The following is a 27,810-nucleotide window of genomic DNA, read 5'->3' as shown; positions in this document are numbered from 1 at the left end:
TAATAAATTTTTATTATAATACTGTTATTAATCATATCATTTCATATACATTAATCTAAAATATATCCTTATATAATGATATATACAGTATATAATTTAATAATTTCACAGTAATAGCACAAAAGAATTATTTATTTATAAACATACATCAGTGGGAAATGATAAAAATGTTATAAGAATATTTTTTTAAAGCCATTATATCTACCCTGGTAATTACAGACACTTAACCTAGTCATGCATATTCATACCACATTAGCAAAATTGCTAACAGCTACCCAATTACACACATGTGGGTGACAAAAGTACTTTCTAAAGAAAACCTACAAATCGATCATGGTGAGATTTGATCCATGCCATCAAGATCATGCTATATGGCGGCAGAGCAAGGTGGTGACGGGCAAGATAAATTGCCGGGCCCTAAAACGTACCTGATCGGACACAGAGACAGAGCCTTAGTGGGGTCTACTTAGGCGAAACTCCTAATACTCATACATTCTGAATTGAATACTCATAGAATCTCGAATTGAAGCCGCCTCTTTAGTTTGCAAAATTAGCCTCGAAACCAGATGAACATAAATAATAATAAAAAAATATTTGCAAAGTATATAAAAGAAAACACTTTTCAAAAGAATGAATGACACTGCAAACACTGCAAAAAGACACCAAAATGTAAACTCAAAACCAAGCATAATGTATGTATATCTTCACAATACTAAAAAAAAATGCTGCACAGTGTTTTAAAAAACAAAGTATATTTTCCCATTGCTTTTCTTTAGATACGCCAATGCATCGGTGGGTCCAAACAACTGGGGGAAAATACCTGACAATAATTCTAATAGTATATATAAAAATTTTACTTAATGAGACAACAATTTGTATATAAATACAGTTTAAATGTACTGACAGTATATCTATATTATCATTCATCTATACAGCATAGTAAATTTTAAAAACAATATTGCATTTATAACAATGGACATTCTAAAAAAGCAAACAGTGTACAATATAGTATATAATATATCTGGCATTTACATCTATAAAATACATTCATTCATTAATATATTTTACAATTTTAAACTCTTTACATTTGTTCATATATAATAACGTTATTTTTATCGCCCTAAGTTTCTCAAAACCAGAGATACAGTATTGTCACACCATGGACCTCTTGGTAATAGGTCCATGGTCATACGACCTCTCGCTATAGCATCCAAAAATTGAATTTGTTTTGTTTTTGGTCACTAGAACAGTAAGTTGCATACGCCATTAGAGGCAAAAAGTTTATAACTTCAACAAAGTTGATCATATAGAGTTTCTTCATAAAAAGAACTCATCATTTTAATACAAACATTATGTTTCTGGTACAACTTTCAAAAGTATGGAAGAACATGGTAACATGCAGAAATATTGGTGTTGAGAGAAAGACCTAAAGATCTAAAGGTAGATACATTTTTTTATGTACTGTATAATTTTCTGGCCAAATTTCGAGTGGGAGGTTTGGTGGATCAAGACTGGGTTGCAAGCTTTTTTTTGGAAGGGGAATGCATCCTCCCATGCACCCCTATAGATTCGCTACAGCTGATCATTATTGGTAGGCCTAACTTATGCTACTACAATACTGATTTCATCATTGATTATACATCCATATCTATGCCACTGGAAAACATCATTATAATTATTCTGTATTCTGGTGTTGATAATGATGAGTCAAAATGGCTCATTAAAAACTTTCACTAATACTGTATAGCACTATTTTAGATAGCTATTGGAGCCTGCATAAATTTGTGATATTAAGTCTTAACAATACATGTATATAAAAAGGTAGCACCAAAAGGTAATATGGAAGAAATACTACAAAGTACAATACATAAACTATAAATAACAGCCGAGAAAGAAATAAATAATTCTATAAATACTTTTGCCAATTTCTAAGTATGTTTGGTATTTGGTAAGGAAAATATAGAAAATCTAATACTGTAATACTTTCATACTCAACTTCTGTACAGGACAGTTGGTAGAGGGCGTTATTCAACACATCATAACACCATGGTAAAAAATTAGCACCAGAGACATAGCCAGAAGAGATCCACTGCACTAGCAAATCGGAACATTACAAGTGTGCATACTTTACAAAGTCTTATCCATAAGAAACTACTCATTCTGTCCTGCTTGTGATGACCATAATAAGCACACTTACACTAATTGCAGTTTGTTTTTAGATGAAGAATGTCCATTAATGCAGGCTTCTTTTTCAGCACCTACAAAAAAAAAATACACCTTAATAAATGTATTCATCCTTCTGACATAGAAAAATGTTTGAATTTCGCTAAAAAAAATACATAAACATTTGTTTTTCTATTTTAAAAAAATAATATTGGGAGTCAATGCCTGGAAGTATGTAGTCAAGCTGTTGATTAAATAGCAAATTCATAACAGTACAAATCATTCATTGGACTAATGAAATCAAACAGCGTGTACTCGACGTCGACCTCTGTACTTCCGACCAGCTTTTGCCTAAGGGTAATTCCGTAAAATTTGCCTGCATCGTGTTGAAATGGAACCGTAATTGTGTCTTGGTAAATGAAAATTTAAGGAAATAGTTCTGAGAATAGGTAGTTTTAACCTTAACTTCAACGTTAGTGCCCAACAGTCAACGTGGTAGCTCCACCCCTTTTGTAAAGAAATCAAAATATGCATGCACAAACACGTAAGTAACGTACGTCGAGCACCTAAAATCCTGAAATTAACGTGCTCCGCAACGCAAGATGAATAAATTATGACGTCATCCGTTAATGTTAAGGTTAATAATACATGATGACCATATGTTACACTGCATGTCAGCTATTTTGACATTCAAAATGGCTGACATTTCACATTGGAATTAGTCGCGTGACCAAACATATATTTAAACCATGTACCCATATACACTTGGACAAAGTGCACACATGACGTAACTCAGCTCCGAGAGTAGATGTGTTGAGATAATCTCCGAAGATTAATAATGCAACAAAATATAAAATCAAATCCTTGTTTGATGACTGGCTCATTATAAGTTGACAAGAAGAATAAAATGGTATTAAAATAAATTTTTTCATACACAATTTTATGTTATTTAATGTATTACCAGCTTTCTACTTTATACAACTTGTAAACTAATTTGAACTTGAGGACTTACTTTTAGTGCAGAGGCAATGTTCTTGAACTCTCTTTGGTTTTCTTTGTTTGTGATGTCATCGAAATAATCAGATATCCCAACATACACTGCAATGACCTTCAGCTGGGGACAAACACCTAAAGAGTCAAGGAAGAAAAATTCATCACTCAATTAGAAATTATAATAATAATAAAATGAAAAGTCTTATATAACAAGGCCTCTATGTCATTGACATTATAAACAAGTATGGAATACTTATCCCTAGCTTGGTGGTTAAGATGCTTGTCATCCAATCCCAGGGGCCTGGGTTCAAATCCTGTAACAGCACAGGTTTTTTTTCTCATGACTAAAACACACTGAAGCCTTGTATTGAAACTTCGTAGATAGCATCACATTATTTCATTTATTTCAGAGGGCCCCCTGAATATCAGCTGACCTGGAAGGGTCACCCTCTATATATATGGTTTAAACAAAAAATGTTGTAGCTAGCAATTAGAGAGACCAAGCCAGGGAAGCTGATCATAGTGGAGTTATTTTTTATGCTGTTGTTTTTCAGATTCTTTCTCTTTTTACAGGGACTTTATTTCAAACTGTAGGCCTCCAGCCTTTTGTAAATAAAATATACATTAATATACGGTAATAAACAGTACTAACGTGACAATGATAAAAATAAAGCATGTAATATACATTTTAAGTGTCATTTATTTCCTTAATTACTTTTCAGAGTTTTAAAGCATAATGGATAAATAAACATATTTTCCTAATAATAATAGATTTTTTTAGAAGACATAAGTAGATCAAATTTTGCAATGCTTGGGAAATTATTGTAATAAGCCGGTAAATACTGGTAAATACTTTTTTCTTAGATCACTATAAATCTTGCAGAACAAAAGAAAATGTACTGTACCTCCTCTTACATACACACATCATTACAGACACAAACTCTATCCTCAAATCAAACTACGTTTTTTACGTCCTTCCAATACAGAAAGATGTTAACCAAACTTTAAGGTTTAATATTAAATGATAAATATGATTCTATACCAAAAGCGCTTAAATCTGGCATAATTTGTTAATTTGCTTGACCTGATAACATTCCCGAACTAATTTTGTTGATCAATGTCATAGCACCTCTGTTTAAAATTAAAAAGAAAAATTGTGAATATATAATCTTATTATCTAAATGCTTTAACCACTGTATATGAGTCTTCTCTGATAACTAAATTGCATTTGTAGTGTATTTTGATTATATAATTTGAATTTCCTTGCGATATTAATTGACGTTGATGTTTTAGTTTAGGCATAAATATATTTTGTTTGATGTCTTGTATTTTTCTTCCATTTGTATTGTAAATTCAGTTTTCAACATTTCTATGTTGCCTTCTGAGTGGTTTTTATATCAATAAATGCTCCAAATGCTGTCTTTGACAGACTGTGGCCAACATTTAGGGGATGAATCTTTCACACAATCCTATCCACATTCATCCTTTAATGCTGACTAGAAAACATCCTGAAATCTCCATGCTCTCCACATGTGAAGATCTCAAGAGGAAAAAAAAAGAAGAGATAAACCCACTTTATAATCTGTTTCTTTTATCATCCCATTTTCTCTTGCATTTCCATTCTTTGTTTACTTTAGTTAGTACAGGATAGCATTAAGACACTTTCATTATCATTTACTATTGTCTTAGCTTTACATTAGAAGACTTCATCTTCTCCAGTGTATCTATATGCTTGTAATGATGATCAGACATGGATAACATGTGAAATATACTTTAATAACGGATTATTAGAGCATACCATTGAAATGCAAGATGGCCTTTGGCGTGGCTGGTGTTGCAGTGAATATCAGTGTTTCCAGACCCCGTAGTCCATGGCTACACATTGCTATAGCAACCTCCTCTGTTACCTCTAGCATATGGTCCAACTCTAGAACATGCAGTCTGGGACAGTTTTTTACTATAAAGAAAAGATGAAAAAAGTGAATAAATATAAATGCATGACCTTAACCAAGCCCGTACAGTAGGTGGGATTTTTAAAGAGGGGTTCTAATTTTTCACAAAAAGACAATTTGAGACTACACTCACCTCGGCCCCACTACGGATGTGGTACATTTTGAAGATATAACACCATAAAAATGCCAAATTAAAAAAATTTGTAGTTAATTTCAACAACTTCCATGCAAATGGTACTTTTTAATAGTAATAACTATTAAGGGCATTTCTGGAAAAAGGAGTTTTGAATGGGCTTGATAACTAAATAGCTGATTATAAGCTTGTTCAGAGCTTTACATGGATATACAGTATTCGCAAAGACCTACGAGCATGTCATCTCCACAATGTTGATGAAGAAGTACAGTAGTTTGGACGTGTACAATGGAAGGCAATTCCTTATTCTTCTTCTATATTAAGTAATTAATGGATCTTTCTACTAAGCCCCGCCACTTAGATCATTTTGATAAGGCCCCACAAAATGACACTGTAAAAGCATAAGCATAAACACATGTTTGTTGGAAAACTTGTGTCTTTTTTAGCCACATTCGTATTCCTGGCCCAGTTCTGATTGACATCCCGGAAAGGTTCATTAAGGGCCATAACTGAACTATTGATTTAATCGACTCTCAAAAAATGGAATATATATGAAATAGTATGTTAAATTTCGGTACTACAGTTACTGAATACTTCATACTGAATGCGCATAGAGGTCAATAATATATGTGCTTTATAAAACCATTCTTATTATCATTATTATTATTATTAAGAAGACTTCGATGTTTCAGTACACATACAATCACATCTCACCTGTGCAGCCTGATTTGGTTCACTTTATTCCATACTTGGTAATACCATGACAATGACAGTGATGTAATGTTTGACAAAAGGTCAATAAAAGTCCAGTGTCACAAAGTCATGACAAACAATAACATTTTAAAAATGTTTTTCTAGTATTTTCAATTTTATATTGGCTTCTGTTCATATTCACACATGACAGTTGAACCATATAAGATAGTATAATACATACTCGAAGTATCGAAATGCACGCCATTGTGTCTGGATTCAATATTTCGATGACACATCGAATCATTCCTGTTGAATACATTATTAATGTCAAAATATTGAATCACGACACGATGGCGTGCATTTCGATACTTGGAGTATGTATCATACTATCTTATCTGAGATTAATCAGTTGACCTTTCGACAGTTGAACCAAAAAGTGTAAAACTGCAAGAGGTCCGACTCCTGTGGTTTTGTTGGAACATAATCCTATTTCAAAAAGTACTGCCATGAAGGGGAGTGTCCTTAAAAGATGAGTTTCGAGTGAACTCTATTTGAATTCTTATACTGTACTCTAAATACTTTTTTTGAACGTTTCATTGCGTTCATACAAAATCAGGGCAGTCGGACCTCTTGCAGTCCTACACTCTTTGGTTGAACTTACCAACAGATACCAGGCCTTTGACATCAATTTCCATGCCACCAATGCAAAGACCTTGGAGGAGTGGCCAACATCTTCCCACCATCTGCAGGCATTTATTGTTGAACTTCTGTGCATTTTTACTATCAGGATGAAAATTGTTGGTGTTTTATGTTAAATATATGCATGATCAACATAGCATTGTTTACAATAACAATACAAATATGTACGATAAAAAGTTAATTGCACTCCAACGATGTGCTCTCAAAGCTAAAGTAGGAATAAGTTTCCAACTAAGGTACATCATCCTATATTTGATAAAAATGTAAACATCCTTAATTCTGAATCACTGATTGGCAGGGGCAAAGAATGTAGCCAGATGATGCTAATCAATGCTGTGTAAATGAAACCCTACAATGGTACAAAAAATAAATAATAATAATTTTAAAAAAACATGAAAATGTTCTAACCATTAGATTTACCTATAATCATGATATAGAACTAATAAAATATACTAATCAAGAATACTGGTCAAGATTATACAATTTTTGACATATATTAAGTCTATTTCATGGTTACAAAGAGAAGGGCCTTAATTACCATGGGAACATCGGCGGTATTTGCAATGCACAGATATTTCTGCATCCAGCACCTAATGCCCAGATGACCTCGTGACCTATGGGGTCTGTGTCACTCACATACATTACAGTCTGCAGAAAGCGGCAATGACAGCTTGCCAACCAAAGGCTCCTAAAATTTAATAAAATTGAGAAAACAAACATATCAATGTGTCTTAGAGATGTACAGTGTATATATATTTTTCCTAACATTGTTATTTAAATTAGATAACTGAAATACATTTGTGATTTTGTCAATGGATCCCATCAAAGAGGAACATGTGTCTTCCAAAGAAGGCGCCACTACAACAGTAAACAGTAAATTCAGTGAAATAGAGATTGTATCTAATGATTTTTCTTTATTTCTTTCATATTTAACAACAAATAACTTGCTGCTTTACAAGTTAAGCTAAGACAGCATAGTTGCGGAAAAAAGCCCTGCTGTCACTGGAATTTAAACAGGACCCTGATGATAATAGAAGGCAAATATCTTTAACCACTAAAGCTATACAATTCCACTCCATCCTGATGTTAAATATAACAAAATATTCATAATGACTGCTCCATTATATAAAAGATAAAAGGCTTTATGTTTTTTTTATATATATAAATATATTTATATTTTTTTAATCTTGTTTCTGCCTGATTTCATTTCTAAACTACATGTTTACATATTTGTAATTGCAATTTTAGCTTTGAAAATGTTCTACAAAAGGTAGAATCAAGGTAGCTATAGAATATTACCTGTCAGTGAGGATATTGCAACAATCGTAGATCTTAAGGGTCAGGAGGCTGCTGCCCGATGCCTGTAACAGGTACTCTAAGCCAGCTTCAAGCATACCTCTGAAAAATGTATTTATTCATTTTATATATCTTCTATTCCAAGATAATTTATTGATTATTTTGAATGCTCTGGCACTGAGCCAAGCAATGTTTACTAATTCTAAGAAATATGTAAATTCAGCAGGTGTACACACTGCAGATATGTGACAAGTATATGAAACACCAAATGTGGTATGCCATCCCAAAACCAGCATCCATGGCAAAAACTTTTAATACATCGATATTCTTGACATTAAGTTTTAAAATGATGAACTTTCCTTTTTTTAATTTTTCAAATGAAAATAAGCAACAAAATATGTCAGCAACTTTTAAACTCAACAGAGACAAATTATAACTACTACTTACATATTAGGCAATCACAACTAATATTTTACTCTATGGTCAACCCATGATGCCAAAAGGTAAACAAATTTCCTTCGATAACTTATAAATATTATTAACAATTTAACTCTTGCTACCTTGTTTTTCTCAAATAATCTTCTCTTTTTTCACCCTTTCTGAATGGCCTTGGTCGTAAACTCTGCAATGTCAAGTGCTCCATCTGTGTACACCATTTAGAAATAGTCTGCAAGAACTAAACCACAAAGAAAGCAGAGGGTTACATAACCATTATTGAATGAGCCACTCAGTAATTTAATCAATTGATTGATCAAATTATTGATTGATCAATTTGATGCTTTTTTTTTTTTTTGTAAACAGCAATTATACATAAAAATTACAAGTAAAAGTCTACTTTATAAGACTTTACCAACATGATAGCTATCTGCTACCGTAAGCACATAGCTCTTGTTTGCAGTCAAATTGCAAACGACTTTTGGTAAATATATATTGTGTTTGACATTTTTTGGCACGCACGCCAAATTTTATATCGTGTGCGGTAAATGATAGCTACTGTATCTGCTTACGGCTCAAGCATACTACGCAGTACTTCTCGTGTGTATTAAAAATTTTGCACACGATTAGGTTTACTGCGCATACCTTAAAGTATTTCGGGTGTAAGCTTTCTTGGGGTCACCCACTTTCCTACAATATATATTATCACTATTTACCTTTGATGAGATGGTGTGCCTACTAAGATGAACTTTCTTCCACAGCGCCGGATGTCGAGCAACTTGATTCCATTCCTTACTAACTTGAGCGCATGCCAGTAAACTGTCCGTGTCCAGGTATGAAAAGACACAATACAAGCCAATCTTCCTTTGTTTTGGACAATCTATATAAACAATGCATAAATAATTGTTAGTTATATTGCTGGAGTTGAACATGCTTGGAAAAGGTGCACAGACTTCAAACCCAATTAAGTTCCTAGGTCCAAATCATTAAGCATGAATTTAACCAAATCCATTCCTAAAGCATCATTTGAAAGGATCTATGGATTAGTGGCACATATTCCAACCCTCTTGATATTGACAAGACATCCAATGTTTGGCATACACTCCCTTCCTCCTAATCATCTCAATAATTTTTTAATTTTACAGTAGTCTGATTTATTATGTTAAGCAAAAGTAATCACCTTTAAACCCTGAACTCTGATCTTTAACTGGCAATTCATCCAGACTGCCATCCACATCTGATGAGTCATCATACCCTGAACTCTGACCTTCACTATCACTATCAATTTGTGATGATGGTGCATTTGTGTATGGAGATCTGCTTTCGAATCCTGGTGAGGAATACAGTGATGTCCGAGACTGGAGGTCTCTTTGATGGAGTACATGCTCTACAGCATTGCGAAATAACTCAAGATCCATATGATCTTCCTGTGTTATGGCACTGCCATTCCTGAGAGAAGATGCTGTGTCTGTAAGTGCATCTACATGATTAGATTCATGTGTTGTCATTGATAGATGATGTCCACCTCTTTCATCTACTAATCTTCCTTCATAATCGCCTGCAAATGATGAATCTTCTGCATTTTCTTCTAGATTAATGTGTGGTCTTTCTTGCAGCTCATTCTCTGTACTCTCTCTTATAACTGGTGCTTCTTGGACAGAGTTATGCCTCAGATACCTCTTAGCTGAAGTGGCTGGACTGCTTCTGCCAATTGTCGTTGGTACTTCAGGTTTTGAATATTGAGAGGAATTGGACATATGTGGTATTGCTTGTGACAAAATCGCAAACTCTGAATTTACTATCCGAGAACCATTCCCAGAGGAGCCAATGGCAGAGTCTGGATACAGGTCCATGTGTCGTTCCTGGTTACGGATTAAATGACTTCTTGGTGAGCTTGGCGAATCACTTCTTTCAAGACTGTAGTAAAATGGAGAAGGATCATTAACAGCATGATGGATCTCATCTCCATTTTGGTGTTGAGAGCCAGGATTTAACTTCCTTCTGAAAAAAAAAAATTAAAAATTAAAAGATATAAATTATTTGCAAAATTAAAAACATAAAATAATAATGGGGTATATGATTGTAAGTTCTTAAAAGGCATTATTTTGTGTTGGCTATTATCATCAAGAATTTATCTTGACATTCACACAGGCTAATGAAGGACTCATACTATATATATAAGACAGACACCAAATTAACATGAGAATGAATATTACATGGAATGTGTACAAGCATCTTCTGCCACGTCAGTGTAAATGCGCATTAATGATTAGTATGCGTCCCATGAAATATTCATGTAAATAAATTGACATGACAAACAGAGGTTTCAGAAGGATTTTTCCGTTTCTAAAAAATTGCAGTCATTGATTATACGATACATAAAAACTATGTTACCCTAGTCTTATTCGTTAATTGATTAAGATTTCTATTTTAATTGATCATTATAAATGAATAAACTTCCAATAAAATATGCTCTCTTCAGAAAAGCAAGTGATATTCACAACAGTGACTTGCAGCCATATTCTTATGTTTACTCTACAATTGTGTCATTGTCATCGGATCCAAAACTACACATATAAATCATTATGAATCCATTAGGTTTTTTGGTTGTGAGGACACTAACTCAGAGACTATCACATTATCATAAACATATCACTGGATACAAAAACAATCAAGCAGAAATTTGTAATCGTCTGCACTCCCCAGGGAGTATACCTGGAGAGATGTGTGCATGTGGCATGGCCGACCACGCAGGATATTAATTTAAATTTAACCGGCCGTATCCCACTTGGTGTCAAATTATACCATAGGGAGGTGAGACGCAGTCAAGTGTGAACTGTGTATCCATCATTTCCTTACTTATTTGTCAAATACACTATACTTTCAAGCCATTTTTTCATGTAACAATATAGTAGTTATAATTCCATGAAATTACTTCAAGATTACGTCTCTGTTCTGTAGCTTTCTGTAGACTAAGTAGTGCTCAAAACTAACCCATACCTCAGTTCATACCTATATATTCTTCAATACCACTGTGCCATAGTTTGCCATGGAAATATTTTCTCATTGGTGCCCACAAAAAAAAAAATCAATCAAAAAAAAAAAAAAAAAAAATATGCCTAATAATAAAATTGAACTAAACTAATTAAAAACTTATTAAACTAATTTGAAAACTTTTTTGTTTACAAAATCACTTTAATTGGGTTAATTGTTCACTGCGCCTTTGATAATGTTTTTTGAATTGGCGCATTATAAATTTCTGCATATTATTATTATTATTATTATTATTATTATTATTATTATTGTATTTATTATAAAAAATAAGACAGTACTTTAGGGGGACGTTCACCGTTATCAACATTTTCACAAGTGTACAAACAGTATGCTGGGGGAGGGAGTAGACAATTTTGTAGACTTTTACATTATGCATGAAAATGTTGATTCTAATTAACATGTAATATTTAAAATAATAAATTTTTATGACCAATTATAATGCAACCATGAATATGATATACATTTTTATGTATTTTAAGTACAGTACTTTAGTTTACGTCACAAAATAATGGAGAATGTTTTTGCAAAACTTTTTATGTACACTTTCAGAGGATTTTTTTGTACACTTTCGGGGGGGGGGGGGGGGGGTGGTGGGTACCGAAAAAGTGTATTCTTTGTACACTTGCGAAAAACGTTGAGAAATATATGAATGATCACCTTACAGAAATTTACATCAGTTCTACTCCTATGTTGACAACAACTCTCAAATCCTTAATTCTAAAGAGTCAAAGTTTGAAATAGAGTTCAATTGTGAATGTGTTTTTATCATCATTATATTAATCACGTGGGATATTGTGTTTTGTACATTAATATTAAATCAGTGCTTTATTATTATAGTTACTACTATTGTAATCTTTCCTCTCATACACTATGTACCAACTCACAATGATTAATGATTAATGATCAATGATTAACTCACAATGATTAAGCCAGTAAATATAATTGAATTGTGAATGTATTTTATTATTATTTATGGCCTGTAGTGTTTGATCTATTTAACGGTTTCTTCAAAATTCTATTACATTTATCCATTATTATAACACAATATTCTTAGCTTAAATTTTATCTGTATCTACTATTAGCTTAATACAAAAGACACTCAAAATTCAAGAAGGTAGTTCAAATATATGTATTAATATATTAGTTATCCATGCCCTAAGACATTTCTTAGTAATTGATCTACTGTTATCCTTCAGAAGCTACACTAAACTAATTTATGCCCAATTAATTGAGTCAGCATCCTGATAAAAACAGTTGAATTATGAATGTGTTTTATGAATATTGTATGGCATTTCGTGTTTTATCTTTGTGAGGGCTCTACATGTATATGAGCTGCAATATAACATGTAGGTACCGTAGTGCAAATAAAGTTGCATATACCATGGACCTATTAATATTAATAGGTCCATGCATATACTGTAGCGGTGCTGCATTTACTATGGTTAACTCTACTATGGTAGGTTGAGTTTCACAATTAGTAAACAATTGGACTTAATTAAATGCATTAAAGAAATCATTTTATACAACGTCGCTGTATGCAAAACAAAATAAATATCTCGTGTCTTATTGTTTATCATCAATCAATATTAGTATATCAAGCCCATGAACCAACAGTTGAATTAAGAAAATCTTAAAGGACTGCTAACCTTTGCCACTAACAAAAAAAGTTCTGAAAAATTGTTTACAGGGATGCTAATTAAAATCAAAAGCAGAAATAATCATAGCAATTACATTATTATTATTATTTCCTTGTACAGACCTTATCAATAATAAATAATTCATATTCAATATCCTGTGAATGTATATTTTGTATGCTTTTGTCAATAGCCTCAAAAGACAAAGTATGAAACACACTTAAAAGAGACAAGATATTCCATTATGATTCAAATACATATAATAAGCACATAAAATGTAGATAAACAGAATACATTTATTGATTTAGCAACATCTGTTACATATGGCAATCCTACCTAGACTACACACAAGATATGCTGTATGCTGAACTTGATGACTTTAGTTGAACTGAGTCTACATACAATTATTGTTTGTTGTTGTGTAAGTGTAACAATTATTTGAAAACAAGGTCGGTATAACCATGCGTGACAAAATAATATAACGAAGGCTATTATAAATGAAACTATGGTACACTGGACCCACTCCACATAACATCAATAAAATCTAAGCCTCTGTCAGTTTACTTTTTACTTATTTTATGTTAAACTCAAATATCTGCCTCTGTGAAATCTCCATAACTGCTAGCTGACACTGATGAAAGAGGATAGATCCTTAGACTCAAATGTCTCTTTTTTAATGATTATCTGGAGTGACATTGTATTTATTTATTTATTTTATTATTTTTTTTTTTAATTTTTAATTTTTTTTTTTTCCCTCTTCTCAATATTTCTCTTTTGGATTGTGTTTTCCTAGATGTGCGTGTGTAAGTTTTGTCCATAGTACTGTACAGGAAAATAAGTCTGTATTTCTGTATCTACTTTGTATTTATTTATTTTAAGTAGTTAAAAGTTAAGTTTAATTGTTAAGTTATGATAAGAAGGGGCTTTCAAATTTTGTGCTTGTGCTTTTATATATTTTTTTTAAATGTAACTTCTTGTGTAAATTTGTTGGTCTTGAACGCACCGTCAATTGACGAGTGCCACTGTAACAAAAGTGTAAGTTCAATAAATTATTATTATTATGCATTCAAAAAAACTTAGTGAGTACATTGGCATTAATAAAGAGCGCTAAGTATTTTGAAAGATTTGTGGCATAAAAGAGCCTGTTTTGCTGAAAAGATTTCTTATTGTCAGATTTCCTAAGGAACACTTTCACACCAAGAAAAAGAATTCATGAACACATAAGGAATAAAATACTATTTCTATAAAATACTATTTCTTATCAGATGATTATACTAATGACACTTTCTGAAACAAAGCTCCCAATAAAGACTGTCTGCAGTCTATGTTACCATTATAGTATCATTAACGCCTGTCATTCTAAATTAGCACATCAAATAGGTAGGGTGCGTTTTATCACACCACCTTCATAATGTAGAAAAAATTCCTTCAACTCTAAACTAATGTTGTGGTGAAGCCACACCTGGACATGGAATTAGCCAACAGCCACCACAGTGGCTACTGTGTAATATTTTATGCTACGTATTTAGCACCATACCCAATCCTGTGTTTTCATTTAGACATTTTGCTTCATTTCATGTTCAGAGCATCCCACATGATGCCGATCAATAATTAATTTGTACAACTGTAATCGAAACTCAATTTATTTTCGGTTTGTAAACAAAGCAGACTGGTAATCTGCTACAATATGTACGGCAAATGTATGACATTGAAATGCTCTAATGAGGAAGTTCTATTATCTAAATTTATGGAGCCACTGAGGAAGAATAGATTCTATATGCAAATGAGTGTCAACTATACAGGATGGACAGCATACAAAATGAAATTCATGAAAACATAATCTGAAGGAATTATATACTTTCTAACTTGCTTTCAAATTAATAGTATATTTGTCATCTCTTACACATTCTGTTAAGTGATCATTTGTTAATTTTTCTCAGAAATGTGCCTGTTATACATTTTTATACTTGGTCATTTTATTTATTTATATTGTACTTTGGTTGTGTTGTACACCGGTACAGTAAATTTGCATTTAATTAAAGTGTGCATGTGTAAATGCCAAGAAGTGTATCTATTTCATTCACAAAATAGATGCTTTACAAATTATATTGCCTGCAATGCAAAAAGGCTGTATAAAATAAAATGCAATGAAATTTTTAAAAAATATGAAACAATTAAAAACTGCTGTGAAGTTATTCATAGCCAGTGTTGTAATGGTGACACTCTTGCAAAATTATGCAACTATTTTAAAGGTGAAGATGCAGTTCACCCTGCAAATTGGGACCATTCTCATTCCAAGACCCCTCCAATTTGGGACCACTTTTTTGGACACCGAGACCACCCCAAATTTGGAGGCCTCAAAGGTGCAAAAGTGTCTTACCTGTGATCTGGCATAGATGCCAATCCAGAATTTACAGATGAACCGTTCTTCTTGGCAATTTCTTGAGATGGAGTTCTGCCAGTATACAGCGAATACTTGTCTGGGGCTTTTGTCATTGGAAGAATGTCACTTCTAAGTCTACTTGGTGCAGATGTTCTACCACTGGTAGGAAGTCTTCCTGACGATCTCTGCCACTGGTGACTATCATCATACAAAGGATGTCTTGCATGCTCTTGTGTACTATTAAACGTTTGATTATGTGTAGATGGCACCTCATTAGATGAAGATGACATCTGTTTCCGGTGTCTAATTGACATGGAGATGTTTTGACTTCCATTCACTGGTGATGATGCTTCAGATGGTGGCATCATCATGTATCCTACTGGTGTGTTTCTCGTGGACCTCAAAGTATGAAGCTCATTCTCTGCTTGTTCAGCACGGTCGAGAACATTGTCCATAAACACTCTAAGCTGCTCTTTTGCAGCAGCCTGCTTTTCAGATGTTCTTGCTAAGAAATCATTCATTTCCTTGAGATTCCTGTAAACATAAACAAAGACAATTTTAAAAGCCTAATTAAGTGAGTACTGTATATGATATTTGATCTTTTCATTTTAAAGATGCATTAAAAACAGGTCGAGTGGTCGAGCAGTTATGGTATGCAGGGGTGCCACTAACTAAAGCCTTAACATCGGGGCTGGTTCGAGCTCTCCTCATCCCAGGTTCGGTTGGTAGCAAGTCTTCTCAGATATGAAGATAAACAAAATAAAAAAAGAATAAATAAAATTCTAAAAAATATCCTAAAAATCTTTTTGTAATTAACTTACTCATGTTGAAGTAACATACAGTAAACATTAGCAGCATAGAACATACAAATTAGTGTATTTAAACATGTTATTCATGGCCACAAAAAAAAAAAAAAAAGATATAAACACATCCACTTACTGGAAGTTTTTAAATTATTTTTATCACTATCCAGTATAAAAATCAGGGTCCTGTACACATTTTTTAAAGCCAATAATTTCTATGCCACTAACTACAGCCTTAACATCGGGGCTGGTTCGAGCCTCTCCTCATCCCGGGTTCGGTTGGTAGCAAGTCTTCTCAGATAAGAAGATAAACAAAATAAAAAAAGAATAAATAAAATTCTAAAAAATATCCTAAAAATCTTTTTGTAATTAACTTACTCATGTTGAAGTAACATACAGTAAACATTAGCAGCATAGAACATACAAATTAGTGTATTTAAACATGTTATTCATGGCCACAAAAAAAAAAAAAAAGATATAAACACATCCACTTACTGGAAGTTTTTAAATTATTTTTATCACTATCCAGTATAAAAATCAGGGTCCTGTACACATTTTTTAAAGCCAATAATTTCTATGCGCAAGTTAATAATTACTGCGAAATGAACAAGTTAATAATTTCAAAATTAATTTTTATGACTTTTTGTCATATTCAGAGGACAATACTGTACATAATGATAAAAAGAAAATTCTAGTTGCAAGATATGAGTCCACAAAACTATGATCGGAAGATGAACGTAAGTTAAAGCTTCATTGCAATCTATTGATGTATGTACTTATTTATTTATTTTATAGTTTTTTATATTTATTTATATATCATTTAGATAGTGTTGTCTTTAGTCATGAAAAAAAAAATTGCATGATTTGAACACACACACTTAAGAATGGAATGGGGTCATCCTGATAATAAACCAGTATTTACATTATCTTTGAACATCATTTACTTTAAAAATACTACTGTACACTCCATATATTACAGTAGGTATTGTATTTAGCTTACAAGGACATAGGAAATATAGAGTATTGTATGCAATGATTGAGAACATATTTACAAGACAGAGACTAAAGGCTCTTCAACTCATTAGCCTTTTGAAATATCATCTTCGAGCAATGAACTATTGTCCATCCAACAATATTTGCAAATGAAATCGACACTAATTATACAAGTACAATTGAATAATATGGTGTGCTGCTATGGGTAACTTAATATGTTAAGGCAATAATGAAAATAATCAAACAATATTATGCACAGGCTAAATACAAGGCCAGAGGGTGGAAATATGCTTATTCAATGATTGATAAGCAGCTTGAATGCTCACTTTCCAAAATATGATGATGAAAGAAAATCAAGTGAGTATATCTTAAAGACACTTGAAGCACAATTATTGTACAGTACAATAAGAACGAATAAAGTAGAAAAAAAGTGCTTAATGTGACTGATAATCCAGGCATCCACATTCTCCTTGACTCGAAAATAAACATGTCTTCTTTTTTTTTTTTTTGCATTTCTGAAAACTACATACAATGCAAGTTAAAATTAATGTTCCTTGAATGTGTACAGTATGTGAAACTGAGAAAATTAGAAAGGAAAAAAGGGATGAGAGAAAATTACCTACCGGGTATTTGTTTAAATCACGGAGGAACATTAAGTTTTCTTCGATGATTAAATCTACTATAATTTTTTGATTTCTAATTCACTTTTTGATGGAACCAATGGTATGCTTAGTGTATTAAGTAGGTCATTTCAATAGGTCCTAGTAATACAATATACAGTAGGATTACTAGACTACACAGTCTACAGTTTTCCTAAGAGTTAGCAAAAAAAAACCAGTCTAGGCTGGCCTTTTTCCAATAAATGAATCATTCCAGTATATGCCCAGGCTGTGATTGTAATGGGTTGTTTTTGCAAGTCATTAATTAAACCCTACTCGAAAGGGGTAACCCCTTATACTGCGTGTATAGCTGATTTTCTAATTATGGACAAATTTACCAGTAAAAATGTTTCAATTTGAAGAACACGGGACTGATCAGTTTTTATATTGATTAAATTTCGGAAAGGTCTGTGATATTACATTTATCAACTTTTTTTATATAATTTCTCTGAAGTTGTATGCCACAGCAAACTACGTACTTTTCCACACACCATTAAACACTCAACAATCTATGATGATTTGTCCTGGATTCTAATGACAATAATTACGGTAATAATAATTTCAATTGGAAATGTTTTTACAATTTTCAATGATTAATTAATATGTCATGAATGGTAATTTCAGAGTAAACTAGAGCAGGTGCTCAGTAGGGCTTCATTGACGTTAACGTTTTTCAAATTTCTGTCTAATTGACCTTTGATTCTGTAATATATCCATCTTTTTTTAAGACTAATATGTACCTCTCTAAATTTTAATAAATTTTTATGAAGATCTGTTGATTCATTTTTTGAGATATCAACAGACAGACAGTTGTGAATAGTGTAAACAACCTCATAGTATTCACAACACAAAAATGTTGATTTGTATCTTGAAAATCAAACAATGAGTGATTAGTCAACTACTCTGTGAATCACTTTTTAAACTTCAGATTCTAAGTAAGCAATTGTAAATGGTGAACACAGGTTTACTAATAAATTTAGAACTTTAGAAATGTCCTGTAAACCATTCTCAAACATGAAACTTCAGTATTGGGCCCGGCCATACACTAAAATAAGGTGATTTTCTTAAAGCTTTCCTAACGAAATTTAGGCCCATAACGATTGTAAAGAAATATATAAAGCCTATTCAATCAATCGAGGTAAAGGCAAAAGCTCTATGAATAGGTTGCGAGCACTTTATACAGTATATATGCACATTTTAGTATTATTTTATTAGACATAGGCCTATGGAAATGTACTAATCATTGTAATATTAATTAATCTTAAGGTGACACAGTCTACCCCTGCAGAGTATGAAGTATGTTTCTCTGTGTAGTTTGCTATCTAACATTCTAACACCTGCTTGAGTATAATAAAATATCCAAGGGTCTACAGTGGGTACACACACCTCATTAATCCTGCTAATTACACATAACAATATTACACACATTCCATTTCACACATTCCATTGCTAATAAAACTGACTGTTGTTTATACTTGAACGAATATAAAACTCTACATATCTACAGTACTATAATTTATATCATATCTGAATCTGAGTTATTACATTAATATAGAGATAACAATTTACTACAATAAACCTTATCTTAGTTACTGAGTGCATGCATTCAAAGTACAATTAGAATGTAAACAATGATTATCGAACAAACAACAGACTACAAATAATAAGAACAAATAGTTGATATTTCAGTGCTTTGCTCTAATTTATATATGATATTGTATAATACGTTATAACTTTATTGTCACTGAAACTTGGATTATCAGATTAATACTGTAAATGAAAATAACACAGCAACAAAATTAAAATTATGTACAAGGTCAAGGGGTCAAACCTGTAACCAGAAAAGAGACAGGACCGACCTACCCTACTGTAGAACCTAATATTTATATTAATCAATAAATCAATAAAATTATTTGGATTTCGGCCACTACTATTGCTCATATTCACCACGCAAAAATTAGGCTTAGAATTCTGTCCACACATTTCAGAAAAAAAAGGGCCGATTTCTGTGCATAAATTAGGCCTTTACAAATCAATTTAGTATAGAACCAATGTAATTACAGTAAGCCAGTAGTCTCTGCACACCTATTTTCCTAGCGATTTTCAAACGCAAAGTTGGTTTGCAAGATATCCTCTACGCAAATAATACCAATTTACTACTTTATTTAATATGTTTTTTATGTATATTATAATGTAATAAGTTAAATAATATTGTTTCTCTTTCACTAAAATAATTGTACAGTAATTTTAATGATTACTTTTCAAATAATGTAATGTATTTTTCTTATAGTCATAATAGTTCAATTGTTTCTTTTATGGTTGTTTTGTAATATTCTAAAATTCTATTGTTAGTTCATTTTTTATGTAAAAGTAATTCACAATTTAGCCTTTCGGCTGCCATGTCTTGTGTTTTTAATTATTTTAATTTAATAAATACATACTTTTACAGAGTGGATTCTCCTATTCCTTGGTCAATTATTGACAATATTTTTTAGAATAGCTATGATAAAATACAAAATTGAAATAAAGCATGTAAACAAAGGTAGTCCATTTACCTTTCTTTCTGTTGTATCACTTGCTCTCTATCCTCGATCTCTGTCTTCAAATGTGAAACCATTTCCTTCTTGGCGTCTAACTCACCAGCTAGGGTCATCGAGTTCTCATCCAACTGTAACTTCTCTAGTAAAACTTTTGCCAGCTCTTCCTTTGATCTCCTTAGTTCCTCGTCTTTTAACTCCAGTTCACTTTGCATCTTTCGCAAGGTCGTACTGAGAATCAAAGCATCTACCTCTTCTCTGATGTAATGCTCACCCAACCCAGAGCCTGATGAAGATTTTGGTCTCTCTTTAAGCGACACATCAAATGGTTTACTTGTACCAGAAATAAGATCATCTGGTGTGAAGGTTCTACTTCTGGGAATTCTGTAAACATCATCTGCACTGTGTGTATAACTACTATCAAATTGTTGGAAGCCAACAGATTGCTTGCTTTTCTTGTAGCCAAGTCTCTGCGCCAGTAAAAGTTGTTGCTCTAATTCTTTAGCAGTATTTGACAGTTTTTCCAATAAATTAGGAACATATGTTTCCGTTTTCTGAAACTGGGGAAGACGAAGAGAAGATGGGGCACTTGAAGGTCGTGCATCAACTTTAATAAAACTATTGGTATTTAATGATCTCTTGCCCATCAATCTAGGCTCATGGGAAGGGGACGAGTCAAAGAAATCACTAAATGTGTGATCATTTGTTAAATGTTTACGTAGGGAAATGAGATTCTGGAATTCTAGACTGCCTCCACATTTCGGACAATGATACGGAAGACTAACTTTTGTTGCCATTAAACAAAATTTCCTTAAATTGTCCTCAAAATATTTTTACTGAACCTTCTGAAAAACACATGACAAGCCTGAAAAAAAACAAAAAAAAACAATTATGAATTTTGTTAAAATGTTGAGCTATAGTCATAAATTACAGCATAACTACAACTGACACTACAGAAAACAACAATTTATAGACTTTGTTGCATTTAACATCAAACTCATACTTACAACTGGCATGGGTATTCAGCATCCTGTTGTATGAGATCAATCAAAAACTGTCTGTTTACAATACTAAGTGTGATATACTTACCTATCTCACATATTCCTGTAGTTCAGTTGGCCTATCATAGATCCTATGTCATCATAAATAAATGTTTATAAAGAAATGCTTGTGTCTTCATCGCATTAAATTTTTATTCATTCTAACACTGTATACATTGTATTTAAAAGCCTATTTCTCAAAGTGTTTCATTACACACAGGGTAATATATTATACTTTCGAATAAGCACCGCTGCCCTTATTCGAGAGCGGTTTATTGATTGGAAAAAGTTAGGTTTGGGTACTTAAATATCAACAATAATATTAATATCTGCAAGCGCACTGCCATTACTGTTGTCAATACGCATGCAGCTGAACAATGATCATGATCAATGTGCAATGCACAGCACAATTCACCTAGGCTAGTAGTAGTAAATCTAGTATGTAGCCTTGTAGGCCTATGACGAGGGTAATCTAGGGCCTACCTGAACTACTTAGCTAGTCGTAATATTATTAGTGATTATCGTCTGTCACACGGACTACATTATCATTAATCTGATTACCCAATAATCTCTAGGACAGCACCTAGGCCTAGCTACGTAGGCATTGTTTCGGTCCTACCTAGGCCCTATGTTAACTCAACTAGCCTAGGCTACCTTATATGTTAACTTACCACCACCAGGCCCAGGGGGACCAGGTTAGCATCGGCTAGCCTAGGCCTAGAAATCTATCTTTCTTGAGTTACTTAATTCACAGTTAGCACTAACCTCTTATGAACGACTGACATCACCTTCGCATCTTCTAAATGGATTACCAGTATAAAGAATCAATCCTGTCTGATCTCATCAACCGAAATACAACGTACCCTCGCTCGTCCGTCGAAACCTCGCGTAATAATTATACAGGACACTTCTTGTCATCATGTTTGTTGTCAAACAAAGTTACTTTCATCGGTAGGGGGCGAACTTCAAAATATAGGAACTCTAATAGATTCCATTGTTGATTTCCTATTAAATTGTCTCTATGGTTAAACATTAGGCCCCATAAAAAATTATTAGTTTATCACCCTATCAAAGAATAAAAACTGATGAGGGAGGGAGGAATTTTGCCGATGTTCACAAGTAAATCAGTGGTTAGGGAAAAAAATATAAAAAGTCATAGGAGTGGAATCAAATTTATATTAAAAAAAGATGTTTTTGTTGTACCAGTAAACATATTTGCAAGAAATCCTGAGCTTTTCAAGTGAAAAAAGATGGAAAATGACCGTTTGAAATAAAAATATATGTTGATTGAAAAAAAAAAAAAAAAAATCAGATTTTCCCCAAAAGTGATGAGGGAACGGGTGATAAACTAATAATTTTTTTTTATGGGGCCTTACAATACTGTTTTTAGTGATACACAAATGATAGTACCGGTATTTGCATTTCTTTCAAAACATTAAAAATATATTATAATTTATACAAACGAAAAAGAAAGATACATGTAAACAACAGGGCAGCATTCAAGGAAATCCCAACATCACCACTGTAATTTATCAATTGTCAATCCTTTTAGTTAAAGATGAATTGTCCACTGAAAATGACAAAAGAATACATAAAAATATTTTTTAAAGTAATTTGCTCATTTTGCAGTAACATGCAAATTATTAATTTAGCATAGAAATTATTGAATTTAAATGTGTACTCTGATTTTTATACTGGATAATAATAAAAATAATGAAACACTTTACTGACTGGAAGTGATTTAAATTACAATGTTTCGCTGTAAACAGTTTTTTAAATACACTAAAGTTCAATGTTTTGACAGTTGATATGTGTTACGTTAGTTCAAAATGAGCAAGTTAAATTTAAGAAATTATTGTTTTATTTATTTTTTTGGTAAAGTATTTTACATGGAATATTCATTTCCGAAAGCATTCAAAAGTTTGAGTGAATGCTAGTCCGAGAGGATGCCACTTCGAGCGGATGCCATTTCTATCGAAAAAGAAGTCATTATTTTTTCGCGAACGTTAACTTGAGCGAAATTTCCTATTTTAACCGAACAGATTCAAATTTGCTACGTCTTAGCTTTTTTTTTTCTGATAGCTTGTTATTTGCTATAGCCTCATTTTTTGCTGATTGTTTAGATATAGTTGACACTGGCGTATCCAGGTTTGCGATGGAAGGGGTTGGATCCCCAATTTCCCCCACCTCCTATAACCCCCAGTTTGCTCCCCAATTCATGACTCCTAGATACAACATTAATTTGGACCAAATAAATGAAATGAAAGTTTGACGTAATATTTTGTATCTAATTAAACTGGCAATTCAATTTCCTGCATGCTACGCATCTGCCTTTAAGAAGTTTTACTAACAACATTCCTAATATTGTTTAATTTTCTTACTGTAGTTCATTCTATAAGTGCCGGGTTTCCCATTGTTGAATGGGGATTTAATAAATAAATAAAATACGGTTGATATAATAAGTCTAGTCATCTCCCCCCATCCTTATTACCGATGATAGGGCTTTGACACCTAGATATTTGTAAATATAATAATGTACATTTTTATGGTGACAATCACCCATTTACAAAAACAGTGACAATTAAAATACAGTTGAAATTCAATTACAGTTACAATTACAATCATAATTGTAATTTGCTTTTTTTAACTACAAAACCCCAGATTGTCATAACCGTGAATTCAGAATGAAACGTCAAGTATCCAGTTTTCTGATGATGTTTGTTGTTATGGCGCCCTCATATTATTACCAAAAAAAGTTTTCATGACGTCATATGTGCGGGTTTTTCCCATCAGCAGTCTCTGTTTTTCGTTTTTTTCGGTACGGTAGCAGACCTAGGACTAGTTTTATACTGCTGGTACTTTGTTACAGTATATAACTTCTTTCTAGGTATGTATGTAGCAGTTCACATTACTTACGAATTAATAACTGACACACTTTTAGGTTTTAAACCTAGCCTACTTTTCTGTACTGATGAACATCCGAGGAGTCCATGCATATGTTGAACTTTTTCGCATGGAGTACGAGGGTAGTTAGGGCGTAGGATAAGCTACACAAACCACACGAGAGAGGAGGCGCGGATGTACACTACGGTGAGAGGCAGGTCGGCAGGAATGAGTATAGGCCTAGGCTAGGCCTAGCCTAGTCCAACCACTGTGTTCAATTGTGTACATACCAGGTATCTCTGTGTCATCTATTCTATAAATAATTACAGTATTTACTCAAGTAAAACAATAATAATCCGGATAGGTAGACTGATCTACAAAATCATATTTTTATGTAACCATCCATTATTACTACTCTAGCCTAGCTAGCTTGGCCTACAACCCTACACCCCCATCTATGATGAGTGAAAAGTTGGAGCTTAAAAGGTTACTAATACTACTGTAACTGGGACTTAGTTTAGAGCAGTGGGTATTTTCCAAGTCATATCATTCACTAAGCCCCTATATTTGTTTATCTTGAATTCATTATCAATTTAAATATTTTTCCAATTAAAAGTAAAATTATAAATTTTCTTTGAATAATTGATGACCAATTATCTAATAACTTTAATACATAGTGTTATTTACAGTTTCACACTTAAAAGTACAGGAATTATAAAAGCACTTTCACTATGAAAATTGCAAGGCCAAATTTATTTTAAAAATATCTTTTAAGTTCATGGTTTGTTTTTTTTTTGTTTTTTCAAAAACAGGAAGACGAGGCCCATATTTTGTTTCTTAACAACAAAGGTAGCCACACACAGTCACACACTGAGACCTAATATAAGATCTTCTAGTAAGGCAATGTACCAAAGGCCACATTTTTTTTTTGATGGGAAGATGAGCCCCATTTTTTTTTCTACACAAATGCAGTCATAATGCACACAGTCAAGTACAGTCAGTAAATTTTCTGACAGGGTTCCAACAAATCGTACAGGGTAGTCTAAAGTAATCCAGTGGGCCCCCTAGAGTCTTGGTTAAGGTCCTGGATTAAAATCTTTTTTTTTTTGATCGGCAAATTAATATTTTTATTTGATAAGCTTGTAGGACAACATAAGGAGGCCCAATATTTTTCCGATGGTGGAAATGTCTCATTGACTCCTGCTAGGCCACTGCTAGTGTAGGCCTATATCAGGCCTAAGTAGTCATGGACCACGCCTATACGCAATTCAGCACAATGGTGCTGCGATTTATGGACATTCCCAGATAACAATATTATGTTATAAGCACATTATAACCTTACAGTTTGGTGTTAAAAACGTTATTTTGTAGAATCATAAGTACATAATAGCCTAATTTTACAACATCATAACGTTTCAACATTATGTTATTTTGTGACATACTAAACCACAATGTTCACAATGTTATAAGAATGTTTTGTGTTTGCTATCTTTACCTACCTTTACCCATGATTGCTCATCGCTTACTGTAAGAGGTTAATTGAATTTCTGCTGGATTTTCTGGGTGTAAAGGGGCCAAAAACCAATGCTGGAGGGTATGACGAACATTGATTTTTGTTTACTATTAACTCTCCACACTATCAATTTTGTACCTATGTATGTATGATTTGCCCATATATGGACATGAATGACATCACATCACACCTAATTATTAGTATGATGGTGCCATATATCACACCCAATGGGCAAATCAGATCAGAACTTAAAATAATTTCTTTTTTAGTGGCTCATACTATCTTTCTTTCTTGTTCATATCAAAATCACAGCCATGGCTGAGGATGGTGCATATACAGCTGCCTTTAACGAAAAATTTCGAGAAGAGTTTGTCAAGTGTGTTGATGTAATGGACTTCATTGTGGCTTTAGGAAACACACTTACAAGTAGTGATGAGGAAAAAATAAAAGCCGTTTTTAAAACAGAGGGCAACACATCAGCTGCCGTGTGTCTCTGTGAAAGGTTGTTTCGTAGACCAGACTGGAAAGACAATATTGTGAAGGCGCTTAGGTCAGATGAAATAAAGCAAGATGACCTGGCGAACAGGATGAAAAAAGAATTCAAAGCAATCAAGTCTAGTTACGGTATGTATTTGGTTACCGGTAGATCTAATACAGTAAATAGCACAGGATTTTAACCCTTTCCAATCTGCCCCATTACCATTGCCTGAGGCTGTACCAAAGCTGGGAAATTACATCATCTACACTAAATGTCGGGTTTTTACTGGGCGCAGGCATTTTATTTGGTCTGAATACAGGAGGCCCTCAACAGAAATACTCCTACATCACACTCAAAAAATCCTATAGGGGGCAGCCTAGCTATAAAATAATTACCATGAAAACTATACAGGGCGTACGTACGACTCCCCTCGCTATAAAGTATGGTCAAAAAGGGCGTTGTCGCGACGCCATACGACTGGAAAGGGTTAAAATGCAACCTATGCTAGTTTGATCAGCGAAGGATGAGAATAACCTATTTTAAATTAATGTCATTCAATTAGGAAGCTTGGAATGAACTATATACAGTAGTAATTTTATTATTTATTTTTAGTATAGTTAATTTTTTAGTAAATTTTATTGGTATTTAATATTATTATTACAAGTGTTATCATTATTTTTAATGTAATTTATTATTGAAATATAAAAATTTTACAATTTTTTTAAAGTTTTGTTTTTGCTAGTACAGTACTGTTCCTGGGCCCCCTAATTTTGTTTGCACTTATTGCTCCTTTGTGCACTAATTTTCCAGTAGTGCATAGAAAATTGCTATGTTATTTGGTTATATTTGTAAAAATTTAACAATGATATTTGCAATTATTATTGTTATTATGCCTGTTTACAGAAATTTTCTGACAGGGTTCCAACAAGTCGTACAGGGTAGTCTAAAGTAAACCAGTGGGCCCCCTAGAGTCTTGGTTAAGGTCCTGGAATAAAATTTTTTTTTTTTGATCGGCAAATTAATATTTTTATTTGATAAGCTTGTAGGACAACATAAGGAGGTCCAATATTTTTCTGATGGTGGAAATGTCTCATTGACTCCTGCTAGGCCACTGCTAGTGTAGGCCTATATCAGGCCTAAGTAGTCATGGACCACGCCTATACGCAATTCAGCACAATGATGCTGCGATTTATGGACATTCCCAGATAACAATATTATGTTATAAGCACATTATAACCTTACAGTTTGGTGTTAAAAACGTTATTTTGTAGAATCATAAGTACATAATAACCTACAGTAATTTTACAACATCATAACGTTTCAACATTATGTTATTTTGTGATATACTAAACCACAACGTTCACAATGTTATAAGAATGTTTTGTGTTTGCTATCTTTACCTACCTTTACCCATGATTGCTCATCGCTTACTGTAAGAGGTTAATTGAATTTCTGCGGGATATTCTGGG

General features: G+C 32.9%; 2 protein-coding genes across 2 annotated transcripts in view; one reads left to right on the top strand and one right to left on the bottom strand.

Annotated features, from left to right (window-relative positions):
• Window positions 1–75: 75 nt before the first annotated feature.
• LOC117123540 lies at window positions 76–22,375 on the bottom strand. The gene is made up of 12 exons (XM_033269499.1): window positions 22,233–22,375; window positions 20,446–21,292; window positions 15,433–15,969; window positions 9,545–10,365; window positions 9,081–9,244; window positions 8,490–8,605; window positions 7,933–8,031; window positions 7,172–7,321; window positions 6,596–6,714; window positions 4,955–5,113; window positions 3,176–3,291; window positions 76–2,258 (listed from the first exon to the last, which is right to left on the bottom strand). The coding sequence occupies exons 2-12, from the start codon at window positions 21,222–21,224 to the stop codon at window positions 2,199–2,201; spliced, it is 3,120 nt and encodes a 1,039-aa protein (XP_033125390.1). The 5' UTR covers window positions 21,225–21,292; window positions 22,233–22,375; the 3' UTR covers window positions 76–2,198.
• A 1,923-nt stretch (window positions 22,376–24,298) lies between these two features.
• The window catches only part of LOC117123690 (probable ATP-dependent RNA helicase DHX58), a 13,687-nt gene continuing 10,175 nt past the window's right edge, over window positions 24,299–27,810 (top strand). Inside the window, exons 1-2 of the mRNA XM_033269704.1 lie at window positions 24,299–24,354; window positions 26,176–26,487. Of these exons, the coding sequence (XP_033125595.1) occupies window positions 26,178–26,487 (310 nt within the window). The 5' untranslated portion in view covers window positions 24,299–24,354; window positions 26,176–26,177. The remainder of the gene's footprint in view (window positions 24,355–26,175; window positions 26,488–27,810) is intronic.

The sequence above is a fragment of the Anneissia japonica genome, unplaced genomic scaffold, assembly GCF_011630105.1.
Source record: "Anneissia japonica isolate Jap-2015-1 unplaced genomic scaffold, ASM1163010v1 scaffold287714_len2871179_cov188, whole genome shotgun sequence".
Lineage (NCBI taxonomy): Eukaryota > Metazoa > Echinodermata > Crinoidea > Comatulida > Comatulidae > Anneissia > Anneissia japonica.
Note: the sequence above shows the minus strand (reverse complement) of the source record. Positions and strands in the feature narration are given on the sequence as shown.

Coding starts and splice junctions, on each gene's coding strand:
- LOC117123540 (XM_033269499.1), bottom strand. CDS start 21,224: ATGGCAACAAAAGTTAGTCTTCCGTATCATTGTCCGAAATGTGGAGGC. Junction 9,245..9,544: donor TCAGAGTTCAGGGTTTAAAG/GTGATTACTTTT, acceptor TTGTTTATATAG/ATTGTCCAAAACAAAGGAAG. Junction 2,259..3,175: donor ACATTGCCTCTGCACTAAAA/GTAAGTCCTCAA, acceptor TTTTTTTTGTAG/GTGCTGAAAAAGAAGCCTGC.